The 15,790-nt window shown below is 43.0% G+C and overlaps 2 protein-coding genes across 2 annotated transcripts; one reads left to right on the top strand and one right to left on the bottom strand.

Moving 5' to 3' along the window:
* Positions 1 to 6,346: 6,346 nt before the first annotated feature.
* On the top strand, positions 6,347 to 7,252 carry LOC125510209 (anther-specific protein MZm3-3-like). Its single transcript, XM_048675309.1, has 2 exons — positions 6,347 to 6,882; positions 7,004 to 7,252. Exons 1-2 carry the CDS (start codon positions 6,576 to 6,578, stop codon positions 7,006 to 7,008), a joined length of 312 nt encoding a protein of 103 aa, XP_048531266.1. The 5' UTR covers positions 6,347 to 6,575; the 3' UTR covers positions 7,009 to 7,252.
* Positions 7,253 to 7,552: 300 nt separating this feature from the next.
* On the bottom strand, positions 7,553 to 13,208 carry LOC125510208 (plant UBX domain-containing protein 8-like). The gene is made up of 10 exons (XM_048675308.1): positions 12,972 to 13,208; positions 12,066 to 12,127; positions 11,239 to 11,761; positions 11,053 to 11,150; positions 10,717 to 10,951; positions 10,438 to 10,626; positions 10,195 to 10,359; positions 9,425 to 9,568; positions 9,244 to 9,300; positions 7,553 to 7,668 (listed from the first exon to the last, which is right to left on the bottom strand). The coding sequence occupies exons 1-10, from the start codon at positions 13,053 to 13,055 to the stop codon at positions 7,555 to 7,557; spliced, it is 1,671 nt and encodes a 556-aa protein (XP_048531265.1). The 5' UTR covers positions 13,056 to 13,208; the 3' UTR covers positions 7,553 to 7,554.
* Positions 13,209 to 15,790: the final 2,582 nt, after the last annotated feature.

The following is a 15,790-nucleotide window of genomic DNA, read 5'->3' as shown; positions in this document are numbered from 1 at the left end:
TGGATCTCAATACAAAGATCTCCTCGATTCTTTTGGAGATCTATTCGATGTAATTCTTTTTGCGGTGTGTTTGTTGAGATCCGATGCATTGTGGGTTTATGATCAAGATTATTTACGAAAAATATTTGATTCTTCTCTGAATTCTTTTATGCATGATTTAAATATCTTTGTAAGTCTCTTCGAATTATCAGTTTGGTTTGGCCTACTAGATTGATCTTTCTTACAATGGGAGAAGTGCTTAGCTTTGGGTTCAATCTTGCGGTGTCCTTTCCCAGTGACAGCAGGGGCAGCACGACACGTATTGTATTGTTGCCATCGAGGATAAAAAGATGGGGTTTATATCATATTGCTTGAGTTTATCCCTCTACATCATGTCATCTTGCCTAATTTGTTACTCTGTTCTTATGAAATTAATACTCTAAATGCATGCTGGATAGCGATCGATGTGTGGAGTAATAGTAGTAGATACAGAATCGTTTCGATCTACTTGTCACGGACGTGATGCCTATATGCATGATCATGCATAGATACTCTCATAACTATTCACTTTTCTATCAATTGCTTGACAGTAATTGGTTCACCCATCATAGATTATGCTATCTTGAGAGAAGCCACTAGTGAAACCTATGGCCCCCGAGTCTATTCTCCATCATATTATTTTCCCGTCAACTAGCTATTTATGTCACCATTTATTTTGCAATCTTTACTTTTCAATCTATACAACAAAAATACCAAAAATATTTATCTTATTATCTTGATCAGATCTCACTTTTGCAAGTGGTCATGAAGAGACTGACAACCCCTTTATTGCGTTGGTTGCAAGGTTCTTGATTGTTTGTGCAAGTACGAGGGACTTGCGTGTAGTCTCCTACTAGATTGATACCTTGGTTCTTAAAAACTGAGGGAAATACTTACGCTACTTTGCTGCATCACCCTTTCCTCTTTAAGGGAAAACCAACACATGCTCAAGAGGTAGCGATCGGCAGGCCACAGAGAATAAATGGATCTTCAAGAAGAAGACTGACGCTGACGGAAATGTTACTGTCTACAAAGCTCGACTTGTTGCAAAAGGTTTTCGACAAGTTCAAGGAGTTGACTACGATGAGACCTTCTCACCCGTAGCGATGCTTAAGTCCGTTCGAATCATGTTAGCAATTGCCGCATTTTATGATTATGAAATTTGGCAAATGGATTTCAAAACTGCATTCCTTAATGGATATCTTAAACAAGAGTTGTATATGACGCAACCAGAAGGTTTTGTCGATCCAAAAGGTGCTAACAAAGTGTGCAAGCTCCAACGATCCATTTATGGACTGGTGCAAGCCTCTCGGAGTTGGAATATACGCTTTGATAGTGTGATCAAAGCATATGGTTTTATACAGACTTTTGGAGAAGGCTGTATTTACAAGAAAGTGAGTGGGAGCTCTGTAGCATTTCTGATATTATATGTAGACGACATATTGTTGATCGGAAATAATACTAAATTTCTGAATAGCATAAAAGGATACTTGAATAAGAATTTTTCAATGAAAGACCTCGGTGAAGCTGCTTATATATTGGGCATCAAGATCTATAGAGATAGATCAAGACGCTTAATTGGACTTTCACAAAGCACATATCTTGATAAGGTTCTGAAGAAGTTTAAAATGGATCAGGCAAAGAAAGGGTTCTTGCCTGTTTTACAAGGTGTGAAGTTGAGTCAGACTCAATGCCCGACCACTGCAGAAGATAGAGAGAAAATGAAAGTCATTCCCTACGATTCAGCCATAGGTTCTGTCATGTATGCAATGTTGTGTACCAGACCTGATGTGTGCCTTGCTATTAGTTTAGCAGGGAGATACCAAAGTAATCCAGGAGTGGATCACTGGACAACGGTCAAGAACATCCTGAAATACCTGAAAAGGACTAAGGATATGTTTCTCGTATATGGAGGTGACAAAGAGCTCGTCCTAAACGGTTACATCGATGCAAGTTTTGACACCGATCCGGATGACTCTATGTCACAAACCGGACACGTGTTTTTATTAAATGGTGGAGCTGTCAGTTGGTGCAGTTCCAAGCAGAGCGTCATGGCGGGATCTACATGTGAAGCAGAGTACATAGCTGCTTCGGAAGCAGCAAATGAAGGAGTCTGGATGAAGGAGTTCATATCCGATCTAGTTGGCATACCTAGTGCATCGGGTCCAATAAAAATCTTTTGTGACAATACTGGTGCAATTTCCTTGGCAAAGGAACCCAGATTTCACAAGAGAACCAAGCACATCAAGAGACGCTTCAATTCCATCCGCGATCAAGTCAAGGAGGGAGACATAGAGATTTGCAAGATACATACGGATCTGAATGTTGCAGACCCATTGACTAAGCCTCTCTCACGAGCAAAACATGATCAGCACCAAGACTCCATGGTGTTAGAATCATTACAATGTAATCTAGATTACTGACTCTAGTGCAAGTGGGATATTGAAGGAAATATGCCCAAGAGGCAATAATAAAGTTGTTATTTATATTTTCTTATATCATGATAAATGTTTATTATTCATGCTAGAATTATATTAACCGAAAACTTAGTACATGTGTGAATACATAGACAAACAAAATGTCACTAGTATGCCTCTACTTGACTAGCTCGTTGAATCAATGATGGTTATGTTTTATAACCATAGACATGAGTTGTCATTTGATTAACGGGATCACATCATTAGAGAATGATGTGATTGACTTGACCCATCTGTTAGCTTAGCACGATGATCGCTTAGTTTGTTGCTATTGCTTTCTTCATAACTTATACATGTTCCTATGACTATGAAATCATGCAACTCCCGAATACCAGAGGAACACTTACTGTGCTATCAAATGTCACAACGTAACTGGATGACTATAAAGATGCTCTACAGGTGTCTCCGATGGTGTTTGTTGAGTTGGCATAGATCGAGATTAGGATTTATCACTCCAAGTATCGGAGAGGTATCTCTGGGCCCTCTCAGTAATGCACATCACTATAAGCCTTGCAAGCAATGTGACTAATGAGTTAGTTACGGGATGATGCATTACGGAATGAGTAAAGAGACTTGCCGGTAACGAGATTGAACTAGGTATTGAGATACCGACGATCGACTCTCGGGCAAGTAACATACCGATGACAAAGGGAACAACGTATATCGTTATGTGGTTTGACCGATAAAGATCTTCGTAGAATATGTGGGAGCCAATATAAACATCCAATTTCCGCTATTGGTTATTGACCGGAGACGTGTCTCGGTCATGTCTACATAGTTCTCGAACCCGTAGGGTCCGCACGCTTAACGTTCGGTGACAATCGGTATTATGAGTTTATATGTTTTGATGTACCGAAGATAGTTTGGAGTCCCGGATGTGATCACAGACATGACGAGAGATTGATATATTGGACGGCTATATTCGGACACCGGAAGTATTCCGGATGATTTCGGAGAAAACCGAAGTGCCGGAGGGTTACCGGAACCCCCCTCCCCCCGGGAAACTAATGGGCCACATGGGCCTTAGTGGAGAGAGAGGGCCGGCCAAGGCAGGGCCGCGCACCCCTTCCTTCCCCATTCCTCCTCCTAGTTGGACTAGGAAAGGGGGAGTCCTACTCCTACTAGGAGGACTCCTCCCCTCCTTGGCGCACCCCAAGGGTCGGCCGGCCTCCACCCTTACTCCTTTATATACAGGGGTAGGGGGCACCCTAGAACACACAAGTTGATCATTGATCCCTTAGCCGTGTGCGATGCCCCCTCCACTATAATCCACCTCGGTCATATTGTCGTAGTGATTAGGCGAAGCCCTGCGCCGGTAGCTTCATCATCACTGTCATCACGCTGTCGTGCTGACAAAGCTCTCCCTTGACACTCAGCTGGATCGAGAGTTCGTGGGACGTCACCGAGCCGAACGTGTGCAGATCGCGGAGGTGCCGTACTTTCGTTGTTAGGATCGGTCGGACCGTGAAGACGTACAACTACATCAACCGCGTTGTCATAACGCTTCCGCTTACGGTCTGCGAGGATACGTGGACAACATTCTTCCCTTCTCGTTGCTATGCATCACCATGATAGATCTTGCGTGTGCGTAGGATTTTTTTTTTTTGAAATTACTGCGTTTCCCAACACCTGCTAGTTGGTTTCTCAGCAACTTGTATTTTCACTATTTTTCTGTTTTTAGTCTTCGTAAGTTGTTGGTTGTAATCTAATATTAATTCAAAGTCAAGCTCACCTTGAGCCTTTTCTCTAAAGCAAACATTTAAAGAATAAGATCTAATTTTTATTTTTACTTTTGCAATGAGAAGAAGAATTTTGTTTGACGTTCTTCCTTGACAACATTTGTTGTCCCGGATATTCATTGCTAAACAACAATGGCAAAAGGTGTGAAGTAATTGCTTGTTTTTGAGAGATCAGTGAACTTGTAACATTCTTCATATTCTACCACGATTCTGCGAACGGGAAAAAATGGAGAGCATTAATTTACGTATCATTCTTCTCGGGTCGGCTCCCAACATGCGGGAGCACCTATGCCTCGCTTATATATTGAGAGCGAGGAAGGTCTCGCCGAAGGAGCGCCCACTCAGCTGCAAGTATTGCGCCAGCCTAACTTTTAAGTTAATCTTTTTTAATGTTTTCTTCATATTCTGTGTTGTTATTTTTCACTTTTGTTTATAATTTAGAATATGTTTCAATACAAATATTCCAAACATTAATTTACGTCAAAAAATAAAATTGAGATTTTGAAAAATGTTAATGCAGTGTAATATTTTGTTAGTATAACTTTTAAAAAGTGATGATAACTTAAAAATATATTTAAAAATGTTACGTGTTTCAAAAATATGTACATGGAATTTTAAAAATAAACTTTCATACAATATACCAAAATGTTCGTGTGATTCAACAAACATGTTAAGCGTGTATAATTGTTGTTTCCATATTTATAAGGAAAATGTATGATGTGTCCGAAAAGAGTAGGCATCAAAACATATATTTGAAAAAAATATTAATCATGTGTTTGAAAAATGATAAACCAGTGTAAAAAGATGTTTTAGATTTGTACCAAAAATATAAATGTGTATGAAAACAATGGACATCAAAAGAATGATGTGAAAAGATGTTAGTCATGTATTTTTAAAATATTAAGCGTGCATAAAATAAATTAAACATGTATAAAAATGTTTTGGATGTATAGAAAATGTTTTGAAGTATTATGCGTACAAAAAGTACACATCAAAACATATATTTGAAAAACGTTAATCATGTATAAAAATATTAAACCTATACAAGAAAATGTTTTAGATGCATACAAAAAATGTACAATGTGTACGAAAAAAATAGACATGGAAACATATATTTAAAACTTATTAAACATTTATTGTTCCAAAAATATCTTTGCGGTGTATTAAGAAAAATGTACAATGTGTATTAAAAAGTAGACTTTGAAAAAACTATTTCATAGAAAAATGCTAATTATGTATTTTAAATATATATAACTTGTACTAAAAAATTTAAACATGTATACAAATGGTAAACATGTATAAAAAAATGTTTCGTATATATAAGAAAAATGTACGATGTGTAAAAAAGTAGACATCAAAACATATATTTGGAAAATGTTAATGATATACTATATGAATTTTTTTAACGTTTATAAAAAATGTTATGTATGTATACCAAAAATGTACTGTGTGTACAAAAAAATAGATATCAAAAAAAATATTTGAAAATTTTTAAACGTGTTTTAAAGAAACGATCTTGACATATAACGAAAATGTACAATGTGTACAAAAATAAATGAACATTAAAATAAGTATTTAAAGAAAAACGGTTATTTAAAAAAGTTGGTAAACATGTATTTAAAAATATTCTTGACATATACAAGAATTGTACAATGTGTAAGAAAAATGTAGACATATGTTGAAAATCAAGGAAGAAGGAAAAATGGGGAGAACAAAGAAAAGTGAAGAGAAAACAAGAAAACCTCATAAAAAGGGAAGAAATACAAGAAAAATCACTTAAAACCGAAAAATGAACGAAGAAAACCGATGAAAAACAAAGAAAAACAGAAAACCAAAGAAAAGCAGTGACGAAACAAAGAGAACTGAAGAAAAGCAAAAAAACCAATAATGAAGAAAGACCCGAAGAAAACCAGAGCGAACGAGCGAAGGAATGAACTGACAAAATAGGTCGCCCCAAATACTGTAGCGCAGAGGAGAAAGCTTGTGGCGAGCGTATCTTACAAGTCGCTGTAAGCGAGATATAGCTGCGGTGCATGCTAGCGTCGGCTCCCTCCTCTCTTCCTGCCGTGGTAGGCCTGGTTGTCGGCCCCTCGTTCGGTTGGGTCAGCCTCACACGCTTGCCGTGCCCCGCTCCTCCTCCCGCCCGGCGCCGATCGGAGCACCGCTGCGTGCGTAGCGTAGGTGAGCAACGCAAGACTCGCCGCCTCCCACCCTCCCACCTCCGTCGCCGCGCCTATAAAATCACGCCCTCCGGCACCACCACCACACCGCGCCGCAAACCACACGCACACAGAACGCTCAAGCTAGCAGCGCGCGCACCGAGCCGGCGACTACGACGACGATGGCGGTGACCACGGCCCAGCTGCCGCAGCCGCGCGCCCTGGCGGCCCTCCTCGTCCTGGTGCTGCTCATCACGCTGGGCGGCGCGGCGGAGGCGCAGCCGCCGCTCGGCACCTGCGGCGCGCAGCTGAGCCAGCTGGCCCCGTGCGCGCGGTACAGCGTGCCGCCGCTGCCGGGGCAGGCGCTCCCGACGCCCGGGCCGGAGTGCTGCTCCGCGCTGGGCTCCGTGTCCCGCGACTGCGCCTGCGGCGCCATCGACATCATCAACAGCCTCCCCGCCAAGTGCGGCCTCCCGCGCGTCTCCTGCCGTAAGATCATTATAAACACTCCATGCTGATTGATTCATGTGCTGCTCTCTCTTTGCCTGAATATCTATCTAGCTGAACTGACGGGCTCCCGGTTGTTTCCCTTTGACTGCTGCCGCTGCAGAGTGATCGCTCGCTGCCTGGCTCCATGCAAGAAGAGGAGGAACTGAAGAAGACGACGATGAATAAGAGATCGATGGTCGGAGCAACCATCTTGAGTAGTATTAGCAGTGCCTAGTAGCTGTCCTGTCCGTCTAGATCGATCCCCTGTGATCATTACAGGCTCTCGTGTCTGTTGGCCTCTGTTGAAGGTCAGATTAATAACAATAGTAATGAAACCAATTTGCACCGAAGGTCCTTCCAGACCCAAACATATAATGAACCCACAATGAAACCAAGGCATCTTTCTCTCTCTGAAACGAACAATGATTATCGCTGCGCTAGCGCGCATTCATAACCAAATATCCTGAATCCATTGCTGATCACTGTTTTATACCCCCTACATAAGACTAAAGTGATGCGAACCGTTCCACATCACAAAAGAACACAGTTTGAACTCTTCGACACAGACCAATTTTAGATTCCCTAATAAAAGCCATATGCAAGTATAGACATGTAAAACCCCAACTCAGTCTCAGATGGTGGTATCCCTAGGTGAGGCTCAATCTTTTTCCCCTAATCAGTAATCTGCTCTATAAATAAGGCTTCCTGCTTGCTTGTTAACCCGAGATCAGTAAACGATTGGTCGCCGTCAGCAGTGGTAAAAGCACGCCTGGGGTATGTCCTTACCTGCAAGACACACAATGGTAAATACGAGACCGGATGGCAGTAAGAGTCAAGCAGTTTAATGCTAAAATACAAATGAAAACAAATTAGTGGTTGTAATATTTTCACACTTCAAGTTACATTTGAACAGTTATTTTAACTTTCTTTGTGTGTATGAAAAGCTGATGATAACTACTCGTTGCAACTTGCAAGCTACTCCCTCTGTCTCAAAATGTAAGGCGTTTTAAATGTAAGACGTTTCAAAAACTTCATACATTTTGAGACAGAGGGAGTACCTATTTTCTTTGTGTTATTCCCACTAGATATACTTGAATGTATCAAGAGTAAAAAGACGGAGATATATGGTCTATGGAACAGATGAACTTATAAAATGCAAAGGAATAGGGGGGAAATCATAGTAACACCGGGTCCAAATGGTTTCCCAAATGCTGCTCAGTGCGGTCAACTACAATATTTCAATGGATGAAATATGCACTACTGATACTACAATCAACTGGCAGAAAAAGCACAATATAACTTTCAACATTGCTTGGACCAAACATCTGTCGTGGACTGTCCTCAAAAAGGAAATTAGAGACACTGCACGAACACGAACAGTGCCAGAGAAGCAATTCTCCAGTCTGCAGTCTGCACTGCAGAAAGAATGATCTCCCCCTGACAGCACATAGCAGCCAGAGCAGCAAATAGCACTATCCGGTGTTAGCTAATATGACCGGAGCTTGATGTATAATGTACTCAACAGTGAGCATGAAGTTATGGAAGCATAAAACTTGTTGGCAGGGCACATATACATCCTCCTACAATCACTGTCAATCCTTTCTCTTGCTTCTAAAATTTCTCAATGAGCGCAAAATTTGCATAGTCCTGCTAGTCTGCCACACCATGTAACTTGAAATGTTCATTATGAGAACTAAGAATATCCCATTTTGTAGTGATCCATAGAATGTGTTAGTTGTAGGAACGCAAAGACACCAAAGTCATCCCAAAGCTCAAGAATGAATTTGGTAATCTGTAAATGCTTCTCCCTAGAGAGCCACATGATTCATGCATAATTATAGTAATCCAAATGCTACAGAAACTTACATAAAATTACCTTCTTGCATAGGTCAAGGAATACTAGCAGGTTACCTCAAGAAAACAGGATGCTAAGCTACGCAGACGCTGGATTGAGAAAATTCAACAAAGCACACAGCAAGCAAAACTAATCTGCTCTTGGGATCAGATGAATCCATTATTTTATTTTATTTGAAATGAGGCAAAAGCTTTGCCTATTCCATTAATTAGGAAAAAGGTTGTTGCGTTAACTGCAGACAACCAGGCGAAAACCGGAACATAGGGCCCAGCCCATTCTTGCCGACAACACAACAAGCTCAGCAAAAAGACAGGGCCGAACCCAGTATTGGTTTGGGTAGCTCAGAAAATTATATATTATCATGCACGTGACTGCTAGTGCCTGACATACCAGTCCATAAGGAAGAATACTAGGTTGCACTCATTTTTATTAAGACAGTTAACTCTACATGGGAGTATGCATATGAAATATTATAAAATAAGAAAAATATAACACTAGAGAATTACCAGTCTGTAGGTTTCTGGCTTGCAAGTCCTGCCAACGTCTAAGAAATCAAAAAGGGACTGCAAGCAAACCAGCATGTCAGAAGCATGTATTAGTGGCAAGAGGCAAGTATAAATGAACCCTTCTTTTCTGGAATCTGGCAGATCAAAAGCAGTTTTTTTATTAAGTTCAAAAGCAGCTTACCTTGAATTTATCAGATTTTAAAAAGCGACGCCCCTGTCGACTACCGTCAGGCATGCGAACTACAAGTGTTATAACACCTTCCTTGTCTGAAGGTGGCTCCAATGGCAATGATGCTTCTTTGGCGGCAAGATTGGACTCAAGCTCCTGTTTACATAAAACATCAGAAACAGCATAACTGGCAGATCCCCAACAATGCCAGGTAATGAACTTATGATAAATAATTATAAATATCAAGCAAGTCTCAACGGAACAACAGAAGCAAAGAGCTTAGTTATCCTATTGGATATGTTTAGTTCATATAGCTACAGTTTGACAAACTTTGCCAAGGGTGTGTTAGCTGTTTGTGGCTAATGTTTGTTTCACTGTCACAGCTGTGGCATGCCACACTTTCTTAGCAGCCAGCCCCAGCTATCATAGAGCCGTTTTGCCAAATCTTGCCATGGTTGTGGCGACCAATTCTCTCCATGCCTTTTGTGGCTTGTCACAGGTCAGCACAAAAAGTCTAGCAAGATTCAGCTATCAACCAAACATGCCCAAAGTTTTCTTGAAAGTAAGATAATATTGCCACATCATATCTACAGTTAACCAAACCTATAATAAGACCACTGTAAGTCTGCAACATAACATAAACTAAAGCCTTATAGTTTTTTCTAAGAAAAATAAGTTTCGTATGATCACAGCAGTGATCTAGTTATCTACCACTCACATACTGGAAAATACTCTTAATTATCATCCAATTGTATTTTGAATTATCTGCAACAGAAAGGTACCTCTTTCTCAAGCTGCATTTTACGCCGTTCCTCCTCCTCTTGCTTTTGTTTCTCAAGAGCAGCTTCTCTTGCGGCAGCTTCTTCCAGCAGTCGGAGCTCAGCTTCTTGTAGAGTCTTCATCTCCTTTTCTTGATCAGCTTGGAGTGATGCAAGGTACTCATCATCCTGTAATATAACATTCTGGAAGTTAAAATCCAATATCTTTTGCATTTAGCAACAATGCATAAAGCTTCAAGTACAAACCTGCTGCTCACGTAATAACCGTTGTTCAGTCAATTCTGGTGGTGGAGAGTGCACTACTTGGGGATAATGACTCGAGCTCGCATGAGATGGAACGGATAATGGATATGTTGGTGCTTCAGGAATTCCACCAAACATTGCAGCCTCAAGCATAACAGCTTCATCATGTTCCTCAGAAGAAATGCCACCCCACTTTTCCAGAAGAAGAATTGTGTGAGCAATGAGGCTGAAGTAATACCGTTAACTGCTTAATATTAAGGTACAGATCAAAGGCTACAATACCTCTGATGGGAAATCAGTTCTGTTATACTGATGATCAAGGTTTTGAGGCTGCGAACTTGAGGGAGGACTATCACCTGGGAGAACAGGTTCTGTTGACTCTGTGTCTCCAGAAGGGATGCGCCTAGAACGACGTCTAACTAATGGCTGTTCTTCAACATCCTCGATCTCATCATCTGAGCTCTCTTCATCTGCTGGTTGCATAGTTGTTCCACTCCTCCCTGTACCTAATCCTTGCCTCCAAATAGGAAGAAAACGCAAAATAAATGCATTGCTATTAGCCTACCGCAGTAAGGTAGCCTGAGGATGAAGAGCAAGAGGGTACAAAATAATATTCACCTTCTCACTGTTCCAGCTGCAGTTTCCATGTCTTCATCAGATAAACGATCTTCCAAGTTTATTCCACCCATATGTTGAGTCCGTTCTTGCTCTGCTGTCTGATATTTATTTAAAATTTAGGTAAAGCAAGACTCGACAAGCTCGTTCTAACCTATCCCTGTGGAGAGAGAGAGAGAGAGAGCTTACATTTGCCAGTTCTTCAGCCTCTCTTTTTGAAGCTTCAATTGCAGCCCGAATCATTTCCTCTTCTATGTCATTGTCTGTGACATGAACCAGTGGAGGAGCAGTTGGCAGAGGGTTTGGCTGTGACGCATTGCTACGGATACTAGCATGCTGAGAAGACAGCCCAGATGACAACTCCTCCTCGTCGTCATCTATTATGATAGTCTCACGAACTTCTGGTCCATAAGAAGGCCCATGTCCAGTGACATTCTCAACAACAGAAGCCTGACCAGAAGGACCCATGTGAATGTTGTTGTCATTAACTTCATTACATATCTCTCTAGGGTGCGGACCTTGTGCATCACGATTGGGAGTACCAGCAGAACCAACACTATCAAAAAACATTTGCTGGAAATTGGGATCCATTAGTGCAAAAGGGTCGTGCAGAGCTTCAGGGAACAATGGTCTTTGAAACGTGTTATCAAGTGGTCCGTCCAGCTCCATATCATCATGATTAACAGGTGGAATACTTTGATTGATTGCGTTCCTGAAAAACAGAAACACATCAATTATCTGCCCTAGTGCAACATGGTATCTGGAAGGTAATTGTTCTGCCTCTGATCCAGTTTACTTGTCACTTTAGCTAAATGCACATAGAACAAGTAATTGGTGGTTTAAACTTTGATACAGGCTATCCATATTAATTGTGTGTAGCTCTTTACAACCAATAAGCAATTTATAGGGATATTGGAGGGAAGTTCAGAAAAACCAAACTAACAAGCAATATTTGCATACTAAAAGTACTTTGGAATTATCTGAAGAAAATGTGCTGGAAAAATTTAAATACATACACTGTGCTATCTCCTTCAGTGAAGTGTGCATTGACTGCCTGATTGAGGTCACCAGCATGTTCCTGTGTGCCATTTATCAAAAAAGCACTGAGGTTAGATATATAGATGACATCGATGGTAGAATGATGCACTTTCTTTTCACGGCAACAGAATGTTGCACTTGAACAATCAATTTGGAGGCGATGCCCTAGAAGATTTGCGAACCACGCACATTCACAGGGTGATTTCAGAAATAAGATGACCATTTGAAGATAACATGGTACCCCAGCTGGTATGTGTGCACTGAGTTAAACTTTGGAGATGTCAAGTCTAGCACAACTGGATGAGACCAAACATAATCAACAGGATAACTAGGAAATTACAATGTAGTACCTGCTTGTGAAATTCAAATTCCTGAACCTAGACGAACAAGTACAGGGGGGAATCCACTAAATCTACAAGCCTACCATCCAGATGAGCCAAGCAATTTCGTTTTTTTTAGATTATTATTAGTGAACCGCGCACCATATTCCAACTAAGAGACCGCCAAACAATTCGTCTCGAGTAGTAACTGCAAATCAGGGGTTATGTGACCAAATTGGGCTCTTACCAAAACCATAGCTTTGAGTAAAGGAAGGCAGCAAGGGGACAAAGACAAGCCACGAGACTGCTGAGGTAATTCCATTCCATAACTGCACTAGCAGAACAGCGACGCGGGGATTCGCAAACAAATCGGGCCACCTCAACCCACCACGCGCAGACCCCTTCCCCGGCCCAAACAAGTGGACTAAAACCTAGCACCGAGCGATCCATACCCGGCGCAACCAAATCCGCCGCGCGAGCCCAGCCGATTGCGCTAGATTGGGCGGGCGCCTGAACCAAAGGAAACTGGGCAGGAAGAGGAGCGGGAGGGGGCTTGGGCGATACCTCGAGCTTGCGGATGGCGACGGCCTCGTCGGCGCCGGTGATGCTGATGAAGGTGTCGATCGCCTCCTGCTGCGGCCTCGCCATGGCGGGCGCCGGGGGAGGGTTTGGAGGCGACGCTCGCACGCAGGGGAAGGGGGAGAGGAGAGAAGATGAGCGTATGGGAGAAGCCAAACTCGGAGGCTCAAGAAGGGAGGAGCGTTCTGTCTGTCACGTGGTGGCCGGTGAGCCAGGGCCAGAGGTGACTGCTTTCCTAGGGTCACCTTTTGAAAGAAACTCTTTTTCCTAATTTTTTTGGTTTATGAAATGGTAAACGATTCTAATCGGGCAACCGGCTAGGGCTTGCGCCGGTCGCAGTTCCTCCCTACGCAGCCACGTGTTCGGTTGGGGGTCCACCCACACCGCCCGCGCCGCTTCCTTCCATATCCTTTCACGCGTTTTCAACCTTCATGTGGCGATGCTAGAACCGGCACTGGCGAAGTTGCGACCGGAAGATGGTTTTGCTAGGACCGACAAGATTACAAGCTGTGATCGGCACAACAATTTGCTGGAACTGGCGACACCGGGAGCTGCAACCTTCGAGTCGGAGAGCTACAAGACAATGGATGCCATGCTCTCTCGTCGACAGGATGCTGCAACCGACGCAGCCGGATCCTGCAACCGACACGTTCGGATGTTGGGATTAACCGGCGTGGATGACGTGCAGAGCTTGCGTGGGCGTGGTGTGCTGGAACCTTTCCGGCATGGATGCTATGTGTGGGAGCTCTCGGTGCTGGAACGGGTCGGCTACGACGCTGCAGAGTCACAGCGAGGCGTGTAGCGAGCGCGACACTGGCGAGCTCGAAGCCGGAGCGTGTTGAGGGGTCGGGGCAGTCTTTGCTAGTAACTGGCGACGACCAGGGAAGAGGACGATATGAGTGAAGGAAATATGCCCTAGAGGCAATAATAAAGTTATTATATATTTCCTTATATCATGATAAATGTTTATTATTCATGCTAGAATTGTATTAACCGAAAACATAATACATGTGTGAATACATAGACAAACAGAGTGTCACTAGTATGCCTCTTGACTAGCTCGTTGATTAAAGATGGTTATGTTTCCTAACCATAGACATGAGTTGTCATTTGATTAACAGGATCACATCATTAGGAGAATGATGTGATTGACTTGACCCATTCCGTTAGCATAGCACTTGATCGTTTAATTTGTTGCTATTGCTTTCTTCATGACTTATACATGTTCCTATGACTATGAGATTATGCAACTCCCGTTTACCAGAGGAACACTTTGTGTGCCACCAAATGTCACAACGTAACTAGGTGATTATAAAGGTGCTCTACAGGTGTCTCCGAAGGTACTTGTTGGGTTGGCGTATTTCGAGATTAGGATTTGTCACTCCGATTGTCGGAGAGGTATCTCTGGGCCCTCTCGGTAATGCACATCACCTAAAGCCTTGCAAGCATTGCAACTAATGAGTTAGTTGCGAGATGATGTATTACAGAACGAGTAAAGAGACTTGCCGGTAACGAGATTGAACTAGGTATTGAGATACCGACGATCGAATCTCGGGCAAGTAACATACCGATGACAAAGGGAACAACGTATGTTGTTATGCGGTCTGGCCGATAAAGATCTTTGTAGAATATGTGGGAGCCAATATGAGCATCCAGGTTCCGCTATTGGTTATTGACCGGAGACGTGTCTCGGTCATGTCTACATTGTTCTCGAACCCGTAGGGTCCGCACGCTTAAGGTTTCGATGACAGTTATATTATGAGTTTACGACTTTTGATGTACCGAAGGAGTTCGGAGTCCCGGATGAGATCAGGGACATGACGAGGAGTCTCGAAATGGTCGAGACGTAAAGATCGATATATTGGACGACTATATTCGGACATCGGAAAGGTTCCGAGTGATTCGGGTAATTTTCGGAGTACCGGAGAGTTACGGGAATACGTATTGGGCCTCATTGGGCCATACGGGAAAGAAGGAAAAGGGCATCAAGGGTGGCCGCACCCCTCCCCTTGGTCTGGTCCGAATTGGACTAGGGAAGGGGGGCACCCCCTTCCTTCCTTCTCCTTTTCCCTTCCCTTTCCTTCCCTCCTACTCCTACTACTTGGAAGGGCTCCTAGTTCTACTAGGAAAGGGGGAATCCTACTCGCGGTGGGAGTAGGACTCCCCTAGGGCATGCCATAGAGAGGGCCGGCCCCTTCCCTCCTCCACTCCTTTATATACGTGGCCAGGGGGCACCCCATAGACACACAAGTTGATCTTCGTGATCGTTCTCTTAGCCGTGTGCGGTGCCCCCCTCCACCATAATCCTCGATAATATTGTAGCAGTGCTTAGGCGAAGCCCTGTGATGGTAGAACATCAAGATCGTCACCACACCGTCGTGCTGACGGAACTCTTCCCCGACACTTTGCTGGATCGGAGTCCGGGGATCGTCATCGAGCTGAACGTGTGCTAGAACTCGGAGGTGCCGTAGTTTCGGTGCTTGATCGGTCGGGCCGCGAAGACGTACGACTACATCAACCGTGTTGTGCTAACGCTTTCGCTTCCGGTCTATGAGGGTACGTAGACAACACTCTCCCCTCTCGTTGCTATGCATCACCATGATCTTGCGTGTGCGTAGGATTTTTTTTTGAAATTACTACGTTCCCCAACAGTGGCATCCGAGCCTAGGTTTTATGCGTTGATGTAATATGCACAAGTAGAACACAAGTGAGTTGTGGGCGATATAAGTCATACTGCTTACCAGCATGTCACACTTTGGTTCGGCGGTATTGTTAGATGAAGCGGCCCGGACCGACATTACGCG

The sequence above is a fragment of the Triticum urartu genome, chromosome 5 (genome assembly GCF_003073215.2).
Source record: "Triticum urartu cultivar G1812 chromosome 5, Tu2.1, whole genome shotgun sequence".
Classification (NCBI taxonomy): domain Eukaryota; kingdom Viridiplantae; phylum Streptophyta; class Magnoliopsida; order Poales; family Poaceae; genus Triticum; species Triticum urartu.
Note: the sequence above shows the minus strand (reverse complement) of the source record. Positions and strands in the feature narration are given on the sequence as shown.

What these genes read in the sequence shown, in the direction of transcription:
- LOC125510209 (XM_048675309.1), top strand. Translation starts at nt 6,576, where the DNA reads ATGGCGGTGACCACGGCCCAGCTGCCGCAGCCGCGCGCCCTGGCGGCC.
- LOC125510208 (XM_048675308.1), bottom strand. Translation starts at nt 13,055, where the DNA reads ATGGCGAGGCCGCAGCAGGAGGCGATCGACACCTTCATCAGCATCACC. An exon ending in ACTGAAGGAGATAGCACAGT is followed by an intron (nt 11,762 to 12,065) that starts GTATGTATTTAA and finishes TCTGTTTTTCAG; the next exon opens with GAACGCAATCAATCAAAGTA. An exon ending in AGCCAGAAACCTACAGACTG is followed by an intron (nt 7,669 to 9,243) that starts GTAATTCTCTAG and finishes TGTGTCTTGCAG; the next exon opens with GTAAGGACATACCCCAGGCG.